The sequence below is a fragment of the Rhinatrema bivittatum genome, chromosome 7, assembly GCF_901001135.1.
Source record: "Rhinatrema bivittatum chromosome 7, aRhiBiv1.1, whole genome shotgun sequence".
NCBI classification, from domain to species: Eukaryota; Metazoa; Chordata; class Amphibia; order Gymnophiona; family Rhinatrematidae; genus Rhinatrema; species Rhinatrema bivittatum.
This window is the reverse complement of record NC_042621.1, coordinates 91,683,192-91,695,808: the sequence shown is the minus strand read 5'-3', so window position 1 is coordinate 91,695,808 and position 12,617 is coordinate 91,683,192. Positions and strand designations below refer to the sequence as shown.

Genomic DNA, 12,617 nt, shown 5'->3' with positions numbered 1-12,617 from the left:
TCATTCGAGAAAAGTGGGGTTGTCCGCGGGTCGATCTGATGGCCACTCGTCACAATGCGAAGGCTCCTCTGTTCTTCAGCAGACGCAGAGATTATGGCGCCAAGGGCGTAGATGCTCTGGTCCTTCCATGGCCCCGGGGGGTCCTGCTCTACGTGTTTCCTCCTTGGCCTCTAGTGGGTAAAATCCTGAGGCGGATAGAGAATCACCCAGGGGAGGTGATACTTGTGGCCTTGCCGTCCTTGGTTCGCAGATCTGTTAAATCTGGCATTCGAGGGTCCCTTACGTCTCAGTCATCTCCCCAGCCTACTATGCCAGGGTCCCATATTTTTGGATCAGGCCGCTCGCTTTTGTCTAGAGGCATGGCTTTTGAGAGGAGGTGTTTATGGGCGAAAGGATACCCGGAGACTGTAATTACTACCCTCCTTCAGTCTAGGCGAAAGTCCACCTCCATGGTGTACGTCCGAGTCTGGAAGGTCTTTGAGGCTTGGTGTCTGGCGAAGGAGAGTCTGGTCTTGCGTGCTTCGGTAGCACAGGTGTTAGTTTTCTTACAGGATGGGTTGGCTAAGGGACTAGCCCTCAATTCCCTTAGAGTCCAGGTGGCTGCGTTGGCCTCTTTGAGGGGGACCATGGATGACTATCGCTTATCCACTCATCCGGATGTGGTCCGTTTTTTTTACAAGGGGTCAAGAATTTACGTCCCCCTGGGAGAAAGCTTTGACCTCCTTGGAACCTCAGCCTGGTCCTTTGGGGTTTATGTGAGCTTCCTTTCGAACCCATTCGGAGGGCTACGTTGAAGGATGTAACCTTAAAGGTGATTTTCTTGGTAGCCATCTGTTCTGCTCGGCGCATTTCAGAGTTGCAGGCCTTGTCTTGTCGGGACCCTTTCCTACAAATTTCGGATAGGGGTGTGTCTTTACGGACAGTTCCCTCCTTTCTACCGAAAGTCATTTCCTCCTTTCATGTTAATCAGTCAGTGGAACTGCCGGCTTTTCCGGATTTGCCTGATTCGGAACCACAGGTGTGGGAGCTTCGGCTTCTTGATGTCCGCAGAGCATTGCTTCATTATCTTAAAGTCACGAATGGTTTTTGACGCTCTGACCATCTTTTTGTGCTATGGAGTGGTCCGAAGAAGGGCCTTCAAGCTTCCAAAACCACTATTGCTAGATGGCTTAAGGAAGCTATTGGATCAGCTTACATTCTCAAAGGTAAGCCAGTACCCGGAGGGTTTGAGGGCTCATTTCACCCGGTCTCAGTCTGCTTCTTGGGCAGAGGCTCACTTGGTTTCACCACAAGAGATTTGTAGGGTGGCAACTTGGAAGTCGCTGCATACTTTTGCAAGGCATTATCGCCTAGATGTTGCAGATCGGGAGTCTTGGTCTTTTGGCGAAAGTGTATTGCTCGTGGGACTCTCCAGGTCCCACCCAGTCTAGGAAGTTTTGGTACATCCCAGGAGTCTGGTCTGATCCGGTACGTACAGGGAAAAGAAAATTTGGTTCTTACCTGATAATTTTCGTTCCAGTAGTACCAAGGATCAGTCCAGAGGCCCGCCCAGGGATTAAGACAGTTGGAGAGTCGTCCGCATTCCTCTTGGTTCCTTGTTATCAGAAATGCATTTTCTTGTTTAATTATTCAGAAGTTTATAATTCAATGGGGAATTTTTAACTATTTTTTTGGTATTCAGCTTTGGTACAGATTAATACTGAGAAACTGCAGGGGGCATCATCATAGTTAAAGCAGTGACAGTTTTATTTTCTCTGTCTCCGCCTGCTGGCACAGATGTATGAACCCAGGAGTCTGGACTGATCCTTGGTACTACAGGAACGAAAATTATCAGGTAAGATGCAACTTTTCTTTTCACCTTTATCCACCTCTCCTCTACTAGGGACCGTGCACTATCCATTGCAGGCCCTAAACAATGGAACGCCCTCCCTACCACTCTCAGGCTAGAGCCATGTTACGCCAAGTTCAGAAAAAAACTTAAAACATGGCTCTTCCGACAAGCCTACCCTGATTAAGTACACCGACTTCTGCAAGTATCTTGCCTACGCCTTGTATATTCCTGTAAATAGTCCGTTGCAGTTTTTATTTATTGCTTTAATTCCTCCACCTCCTGCTCTTTGTATACTCCTCCTTGTTCGCCCTCCCTGTTCATTGTAATTTCTACCTTTAAAGTTACATTGTAAACCGGTATGATGTATGCATACTAATACCGGTATATAAAAGTTTTTAAATAAATAAATGTTTATTAATCCCTTCAAAAAAATGAAGCAGATTTGTCAGGCAAGACCTCCCCTGGGTAAATCCATGTTGTCTGTGTTCCACCAAATCATGTCTTTCTATATGCTCTATGATTTTGATCTTGAGAATAGTTTCCACTATTTTTCCCGGCATTGAAGTCAGGCTCACTGGTCTATAGTTACCCGGATCGCCCCTGGAGCCTTTTTTAAATATTGGGGTTACATTGGCCACCCTCCAGTCTTCAGGTACCATGGATGATTTTAATGATAGGTTACAAATTTTAACTAGTAGATCAGAAATTTCATTTCTGAGTTCCTTCAGTACTCTAGGATGCATACCATCTGGTCCAGGTAATTTGCTACTCTTTGGTTTTCACAGTTATTTCGTTCAGTTCTTCTGACTCATCACCCCTGAAAACCATCTCCGGAATTGGTATCTCCCAACATCCTCATTAGTAAACACTGAAGCAAAGAATTCATTTAGTCTTTCTGCAATGGCCTTATCTTCCCTAAGAGCCCCTTTAACCCCTCGGTCATCTAATGGTCCAACCTCACAGGTTTCTTGCTTCGGATATATTTTAAAAAGTTTTTATGAGTTTTTGTCTCTATGGCCAACTTCATTTCAAATTCTCTCTTCGCCTGTCTTATCAATGTTTTACACTTAACTTGACAATGCTTATATTTTATCCTATTTTCTTCAGATGGATCCTTCTTCCAATTTTTGAAGGATTTTTTTTTTGCTAAAATAGCCTTTTTCACCTCACCTTTTAACCATGACGGTAATCGTTTTGCCTTCTTTCCACCTTTCTTAATTGGCAATAAATGGAGGGAGTACCTTATTCCACTGTCACATGCTTACTCTTCTCACTGCAATTAGCCTTTTAAAAGCACTCCATTTTTTCCCTGACCACCCAATTCCTCTGGCACATAAGTACAAATAACCCAAAACCTTTTAATTACCAGACAAGAGAACAGTGGATGTGTCAGATTCCCTTTACTGCCCCACCTTCTCCAACATTCATTTGATCTCGATTTATCAATACCTTTTAAATGAGTTGGCATAAAATAAGCTCTCAGACAAATCCGGTATTATTGCTTCAGTAGGTCCAATGATCTGGTGCATTTCCAAATGCCTTCTTCTATCTAATCCAAATCCTCCTATGATATTTGCAGGCTTAATTCTTCGTCCTAGCTTCCCTTATTCGTAGCTTATTTAAGTCCTTTAGCCTACACTATCGCTCTATATATTTTACTGATTTCCCTCTTGATTCTTTCTTCTTTAATTATTTTTATGTCTAATTTGCTAGTGCTTATATTCTTTCCTATTTTCCTCATTTGGGTTTGCTTTCCATTTTTTGAAGATGCTGTTTTAATTGCCTTTTTCACCTCACTATTAATCCACGCCTTTGACCTTTTTTGTCTGGGCCTGAAGGCTGCTAATTTTAAACAGTGCCCCTGCCTCCTGCAAGTTTTTAACCTTGTGGATTGCTCCTTATAATTTTCTTTTTAACAAATTTTCTTATTTTATCATAGTCTTGTTTTTATAGATAAATGCTACTACAGTAATTTCTTTTAGTATTTGCCCTCCAGTGATCATGTCAAATTCAATTACATTATGATCACAATTGCCAAGTGGGTCCAGCACTTTTATCTCTTGCATCAGGTCCTGCATTCCATTGAGAACTAGATCTAAGTGTCAGTATAATACAACTGTTCTGTGGAAAGATCCTCAGGCACTTAGGGATGTAATCAGAAACTACTAAAATATAGCAGAAAGATATGGAAATAGTCCTAATTGTATTGGTCTGATTAAAAGGAACTTCAGGCACAGCGTAATATGGTCCCTATACATAAGACATCCTATGATCTTCAGAAGAAGAGTCTCTTTAGCGCAACGCAAGTATTAAGAACATTATTGTTAAATTTGCGTGATGAAGATAATTCCCAACATACTGTGGCTTAGGAATGAGGTTCATTCTTTTCAAAGTTTGTGCAAAATAAACCCATATAGAAACACTGTCCATATGAGGCCTCATTACATATGTGATGAAAATGACTAGTTATCCTGTATTTAGACCCACCCCCTATGACCAATTTAACAGCTATCAAGCACTGGGCCCTCTCCCCCAGCTTTCACTTCTATCTCTAAATCTGAAGTGATCAGTCTAAATGAAACCAGAAGACAAGTACCGGTAAATGAATTAAAGCTGGGCTGCAAACATAGCAATGCTTAGCATGCAAGTTCCATCTAACATTCCCATTTATCACTGAAGCCTTCAGAAGATAATTCAGGGCTCGATATTGGTAAAATTCTATCTAGCTTTGAGAGAAGGGACTTCCCTATCAAATATTGCTAACACAGCCGGAATTACGGTACTTGCTAAACCGAGCAGAGATCCGGCGCTGTGCGGCTCGTATCGCCCGATCTCATTAATCAATATTGATTTAAAGCTGCTAGATAAGATTCTAGCTACTCGTTTAAACAGTTTCATATCCCACATTATACACCCAGACCAAACAGGCTTTATCCCGGGGCGCCAAGCGAGCGACAATGTCCACAAAATTTTAGATATGATTTGGTGGGTGACAAAACAAAATCTCCCTACACTGGCTCTCTCGGTTGATGCCGAGAAAGCCTTTGATATGGTGCATTGGCCCTATCTTTTCACGCTTCTACATAAGTTGAACTTTGGTGATCACTTTCTACAGTCACTTCAACAGTTATATGATCCCCAAGCTTGTATAAAAATTAATGGCAGTTACTCCTCTTCTTTTCCCGTGAGGCGAGGAACCAGACAAGGGTGCCCTTTATCGCCTCTTTTATTTGCCCTATTTTTTGAACCATTTGCTGTGCGCAATAATCCGGCTATCCAGGGGATAGAAGTGGGAAAGTTTTCCTCTAAATTATCATTATTCGCCGATGACATCCTGATTACTATTATGGAGCCTGAAACCTCTTTGTCACATTTGACTTCAACATTAGAGGCTTTCAGTAAGGTTTCAGGATTCCGCATAAATTGGGAGAAGTCGGAAATTCTCAACATAAATACCTCTACCCAGTTAGAGAATAGTCTCAAATCACAGTTTTGTTTTAAATGGGCACAACAGAAATTGAAATATTTAGGGGTGTACATTAGTTCTAATCAAGATATGTTTAAGCTGAACTATGACCGCTTATGGCAACAGTTTCTACAGGATTTGGAGGAATGGAATAGATATAGCATTTCATGGCTGGGAAGGATTGCTGCAGTTAAAATGACAGTTTTGCCCAAACTGCTTTATCTGTTCCAAACTCTGCCAATGGTTGTACCCCGACAAAGATTACTTTGTTGGCAGAAGAAAATCGTTTTACATCTGGGGGGGAAAGAGGCCTCGGATTGCACGTCGCTTTATGTTCCAACGTCGCTTAAAGGGTGGTTTAAGCGTCCCAAATCTTGAAAAATACTACATGGCAGCTCAATTTAAAACTTTAGTAGAATGGCACAAGCAGTCTCAGCCTAAGCCCTGGGTCCAATTTAGCCAACAATTACTGGGCGATATTCCTCTAACTAGCGTTCTCTGGCAACCCAAGAAAACTTGGACTATATCTCCTCAAGAAATACTCCCCCCCCCCCCCCCCCCCCTCTGTTACTTGCTTTAGATTTATGGGGTCGTAAGAGCCATATCCTTCTTGGTGCCAGAGAATACCACCATAGTACTTGCATATATACCAATAGTGACTTTACTCCAGGCTATCAGTCTCAAGCCTTTAGGGTATGGAAACTTAAAGTCCTACGGACATGGGAACAGGTGTGGGGGACAAATGATTTAATTCCATTTCTAGACTTGCAATCGAAATATGATCTAACTAATTCTGATATTTACCCATATCTTCAATTGCGACATTTCACACATGCATTCATGCTAGGGGGTCATTTACAACAAGGCAAGTCTGATTTTGAAATTATTTGTCAGCGAGCGGATCATGCCCCTAAATTACTTTCGCTTATTTCCACACTACTAGGGCAGGAACCCTTTGTAAAGCCCACCCATCTCATAGCATGGGAGCAGGACTTACACAAACGCCTCTCACAACAGGAATGGGAAAGGATTTCCAATGCATGGGTAAGGAGCTGATTGCAGCATCTATGATTGAAAATTCCCTAAACTTACTATTTAGATGGCACTTAAGCCCAGCCAAACTCCATAGAATGAAACCCACTCTTTCTGATCAACGTTGGCACGGTTGTGCCGCTGTAGGGAGTTATTTCCGCATGTGGTGGGAGTGTCCACCGATACGATAACTCTGGTTGGCTATTGAACAATGGCTTGGGGAACTTTTTAATGTCTCCTTGATAGTCGCCCCTCAACTTACGTTATTGGGTGATACCCTCCTACCAAATATGGACTATGAAAACCGCTTAATTATATCTTTACGGCTACCAGATTGGCAGTAGTCCAGAAATGGAAGTTACCCATTACCCCCGCATTAGCTGAAGTCCAATACAACCTTGGGAGAATATACATTTTAGCGGAAATTACTGCTCATAAACATAAGTCCATTGGTCGATTTTGGAAGATATGGTAGGCATATTGTACCTGGCGGGCGGGCCTCAACTGAAAGAATCACATGGAGGTCATAATGGTTATTTCTACCGCTTATAACCACCCTAGAGAAAGTGGTGCTACACATCATTCATACCACTTTTAGTCAACTTCCAAAGGGGAAGGTAGGGGATGGGAGGGAGGGAGATATTGGGTTACGACTTAATAAAAACTACAAGACAAGATATATGGGTTTAACAATGGTTTTGTTATCACTCTTCTCAGATTTATATGAGATGATGGTTCCAAGCACTGTTTAATCAATCTGATATCGTTTCTATAGTCCCTATTGGGGACTCGTGCTGTACGTTTGGTTTCCATTGGTGACTACTATCTTGTTTTACACCATTGTTTATTGTTGATGTTTTATGTATTTTCTGGTGTCTCTAATAAAACAGTAAATAAAAAAAAAAAAAAAGATAAATCAGGGCTAATTGGGATTTTACCCAAACATGTTCCATTCGTAGAAGGACGAGAGTCTGACCGTATTGGGTTAACTTTTTCACAAGAGGAACTTGTAAAGCCAATGATTTAAAGAGCAGAGATGCTCCCGTTTCCATTCTGTTTTTCAAATTTTTTCAGTATTAAGGGTTTTCTTAAGCATGTGCAATATAAAGATAAGTGTAGTAGAGAGGTTATAGTCTTTGAAAGCATCATCCAGTAAAGGATACCTAATAAAGAAATGATCTCTAGACTTTACTCAGTTCTACTTACTAGCCCTGGTAATATCTCTGCATATAAGAAGACTTGGGAATCTGAACTTTGCTATATCAGATTTAAGACGGTCATGTAGCTTCAATAGAGTTAGAGAGGTTTTATAAGCATATTCGCACAAGAAAGTAGTTTAAAAAAAAATCACTTAAATGGTATTGTACACCGGGTTGCCTGAGAAAGATGAGGGCCATGTCATTGGATCACTGCTGGCAGAAATGTGGGGAAAATGCCCTGTGATAATCATGTTCTGGTAGGAAGGGATATCTTGGATATATAAAGTAACAGATTAACTGCTACATCTTTTTGTCTTGTGATTCTTTTGGGTTCCTTAGAAGGTATAGATCCTCTAAAATCCAAATTGGATGCACCCTTCATTCTTTTGATTTTTGCTAGATACTAAAACACTTGAGGAACATCCTTTAAAGACCTTTCATTTAGTCCGGATGATTTTATCAATGGAGAAACTTACCTCTGAATTGAGAGAGGAATACCCAGATGTTGCCTCAATCTGGAAATCCTTATCAAGACAGAAAAAATGGCAAAGGCCACCTGAACGCAGAGGTCCATGTGCACAGTCCCTGATATGCCTTCAGCTACCCGTGCCAGAAATTATGGCAGTGGGGACTAGGGGGAGGATGTTTAGCACCATAGGTCAACAAGAGTAATGGGAAACTTTTCTTTAGTTTATCTTCTTGTCATTAAGGTTTTATAATGTTATGACTTAGTGCTACGTACTTCAAGGCTAAAAAAATCAGGCTTCTGGTTCAATACAGATCTTGTTTCTACTCCCAGCATTAACACTAGAACCAATTAGAGGTTGAACTGCTTACACCATGTGATCTCTACTCCACTTACATGATGCTATTAAGAGGGAATTAAAAAACAACATAGTTAAGCGGGAATTGCTTGCCCTTTATCTTTTTAATACAAAATATCCATTCAACCCCCTTTATCCCAATTTATTCACACAAATATACTTCTATGAGATCCCAATTTTTTTCTTTTTATTTTACTATGTATTTTATTATATTCACCTCACCACTTCGTGATTTTATTCTTTTTCTAAAAAAATTGTAAAGATGGAGGTGGATGTCTCATTCAATGCCTCACTCAATTAACTTCAAATCCATTAAGTTAATGTTGGTCCAAATCATATATTGTAATCATTGACATTCCACCCTACCATCCTATTTTTTTATTCAAAAATCTAAAAATCCCATTTATTTCTTTTAGCTTTATTTCAATCTAGCAAAGTGCTTATTTAAATTTCTTAAATCTATTTCCCGTTATTTACTTAACTTAGTGCTGTATCATCTCTGTTCTATGTCCTCCCAACAAGGCCTTGTTTTGAAACATCCAAGTTTCTTCTTCAGGGGAGATAATGATACTGTGTTCTTCCTTCAAATATTCTCTTGCACTGCGACTATGTTTCCTCTTGTTCCTATCTCTACCTCTTTTATATTCCTCCTACTACTCCAAAAACAACCAATCAAATCCCTCCTAGTCAACCACTTCACAATGATAGCCAATCGAGCTCTTCATTAAGTCCATAAGGAATTACTGAGTTCAATCTGAAAATCCATCTCTGCTCCTGATGATTTAACCTAGCTGCATAGTCTCCTCCCCTTACTGATTGCATCACTTATTCAATCATAGTCCAACGGAGTTCATCAAACTTATGTTGTACGTCTAAGCAATGTTGGACTATGGGTGCCGATACAGTTCCAGTGATCAAACGTGAACGGTGTACCACAATCTCATTCTTATCTGCCTACTAGTCCTACTAACATAGCATACACTACATTTGTTGATCTACAATTTGTTTGATGTCTTCTTCTGACATTTACTTTAGATACCGGGTCTTGCCATATTTCTCCTTCTTTTGTCTGTTCACAAAAATCACAACTACGGCATTTTTTATGTATGCCCTTAAATGTTGTGTTTCGTTTGTCTATATGGGTATGTACTACTTTATCCCTAATATTCGACCCCCGAGATGTTACAATTAAAGGCATTTCCTTAAATATATCATGTAATGTCAGTATATGCCAATGACGTCGTATCGATTCTGCTATCGTTGCCGTAGCCGTACTGTGTCCCAATACACATGTCAATCTGTCTTCTTCTCTTCTTTGCCGATATTCCAACAATTGTTTTCTATCAGTGTACTTTGCTCTTTTGTACGCTTTTTTGATCACTGATTTTGGATATCCCCGAGCTTTAAAATATTCTGACAGAATGCCGGCTTGAATCTCAAACTCTGTAGATGTCGAGCATATACGTTTTATATGAAAAAATTGACTTACCGGCGAGCCTCTTTTGAAAGAAGACTGATGATGACTGTGATATTTTAATAAATTGTTTCGATCTGTCGGCTTCCGATTTATGGTGGTGGCAATTCTCCCCTCACTCACAACGATCCGCACATCAAGATATGCAATTGATTCCCCACTTGCATCGCATGTAAATTTCAAACTAGGATTTAATGAGTTCATCCAGTGAATGAATTGAAATAATTCCTCTTTTGATGTTTTCCAGACGAAAATATATCATCTATAAAACGACTCCAACAGCTTATCTTCTCCCACCATTTAGATTTGTATACATGCATTTGCTCAAACTGTGCAACGTAAATGTTTGCCACAGAAGGGGCTACTGCTGACCCCATCGCTATGCCATGGTTTTGATGATAAAAGTTCTCATCGAATAAGAAAAAATTACTGCATAGTACCAATTTCAATAATTGGATAATAAATTCCACTGGAATACGTTGTATTTGCCAATCGTCTCTAAGTTTACTGGATACTATTTCCCATGCTTCTTCCTGAGGGATCTGTGTGTAGAGCGACTGTACATCCAGCGTAACCAAAGTCCATTCCTCATTCCATGTTTCAATGGTTTGTAATTTTTTCAAAAAATGACTTGTGTCCTTTAAGTAAGATGGAGCTCGCTTGACTATTGGTTGTAAGAAAATGTCCACAAATGTGGCTAGTGGCTCAAGTACAGAATTCCTTAATGACACTATTGGCCTAATAGGGGGATTTTGTATATTTTTATGAATTTTAGGCACTGAATATATTATAGGAGTGCTAGGATGTTCTCTTACTAAATATTTTTTTCTCCTTTGTTGTTAAGAACTTCACTCCATTCACAAGTTCCTTAATTTGCTGTAATAACATCTTGGTAGGGTTTTGTTCCATCAAACTATAATATTTAGTATCCTGTAAATGTGCCAACATATTCTTTATATACACCTCCCGATCTTGTAGCACTATCGCACCACCCTTATCCACAGGCTTAATAATCACTTGCTGTTCTTTTGCCAACGCTGATAATGCTGTGCGAGCTTTATTAGACAAATTGTGATATCTTGGTATCTGTTTCCGTTCCATCTCCTCTATGTCATGCAAAACCAATTCCCTAAATGTTTTAGATTTTTGAATAAAAAAAATAGGATGGTAGGGTGGAATGTAAATGATTACAGTATATGATTTGGACCAACATTAACTTTTAATGGATTTGAAGTTAATTGAGTGAGTCATTGAATGAGACATCCACCTCCATCTTTAAAATTTTTTTAGAAAAAGAATAAAATCACGAAGTGGTGAGGTGAATATAATAAAATACATAGTAAAATAAAAAGAAAAAAATCGGGATCTCATAAAAGTACATTTGTGTGAATAAATTGGGATAAAAGGGGGTTGAATGGATATTTTGTATTACAAAGTGGAACAACCCCTTTGAGTGGAGATTTAGACATAAGTCTTTATCTTTTTAAAGCATCCTTCATCCCACTAATGGGGACATCTCAGCTTAGGGTTAGGAATCATTTTTTCATCAGTAAAATTTACAATAATTGTAATTTTTAAATGCATTGAGTGTTTTCTTTGATGGACGTACTTTCAATCCTTGGGGGTTGTGACCTCCAAAACTGATCTATAATACCTAGAGGCAGACTGTGCTGCATGTCACACCTGCAAACAAAATGTAAACAATCTGACCACTGCAATAGTTTGGAAACTGCTAAAAATAAACATAAAATGGGACAAGAGATACTATAAATTGATGATATTAGATCAGAATGTAATACTATATACTTATATTGACAGAATTAAAGTAGCTCAGAGGTTTGGGGCTTTACTAAACCGATTTTGGTCAAAGAGAAGCTAATGTGATGGGTTGTGCAGAAGACTTCTTAGATCTAAGTTATAACATCCTATGCTTTCACTTCTTTCAGGCTCTGGCCCAGGGGTGCTGGCAGATACTAAAATGCGGGTATCTGAACGCTGTGTATACTTCGGTGATTCGTGCCAGGATGTGCTAAGCATGTTAGGTTCTCCACACAAAGTTTTCTACAAATCGGAAGATAAGGTAGGAAAGTCTGTATTTAGGTATAAATATCTTTTTTTTTTTTTTTTTTTGTTCTTGTGAAAAATAAAGAGCCTCATTTTAAAAAGCATTTACATGCTTAAAATTGGGGTTTACACATGTAAATGCACTTTACCTGTGTAAGTGAAGTTTTGAAAATTGCTATAATATAAGCCATTGACTTGTCCATAGGATATTCATGTATAAGTGCACTTTACACGCGTAAATGGCTTTTAAAAATTATTGGGGTAGTATTTTACATTTACACGTGTAACTCCTTTTAAAATTACCTCCAAAGATTTTAGAGGATAATTCACTAAGCCACATTATTTTTCCTTGAGGGGAAAATACCGCAGTATTTATCAAGCTGCAGAAAATGACCCAGAGGTTTGGTGAATCACCCTGCCACTTAGTGAATCTGATGGTATTTTTCCTCATGGGAAAATCATGTGACTTGCAGTATTTTCCCATGGGGAAAAATACCTGGGCAGGGAGAGGTCTCCAAGCAACGCACGATGGCAGCCCTGGGACTGAGAGGCTGCTATCTCTTAAAGAGGCCGAGAATGCCTCCCTCTCCACTAAATTTGTAAAAATCCCCGTAGGTCTGCATAGACCTCCTGCTTCACCTCCCTTGTTGTCCTTGGAGGCAGCTTGTTTAAAAAAAAAAAAAAAAAAATGATACCTGCAGTGATGCCCCACCCCCACCCCTGCCCT

At 39.7% G+C, this 12,617-nt stretch overlaps 1 protein-coding gene across 2 annotated transcripts in view; it reads left to right on the top strand.

Moving 5' to 3' along the window:
- C7H16orf70 (chromosome 7 C16orf70 homolog) overlaps positions 1 to 12,617 on the top strand; it is a 214,550-nt gene that overhangs the window by 142,348 nt on the left and 59,585 nt on the right. For both annotated transcript variants that reach the window (XM_029608692.1, XM_029608693.1), the window contains exon 10: positions 11,773 to 11,906. In XM_029608692.1, coding sequence (XP_029464552.1) covers positions 11,773 to 11,906 — 134 coding nt within the window. The remainder of the gene's footprint in view (positions 1 to 11,772; positions 11,907 to 12,617) is intronic.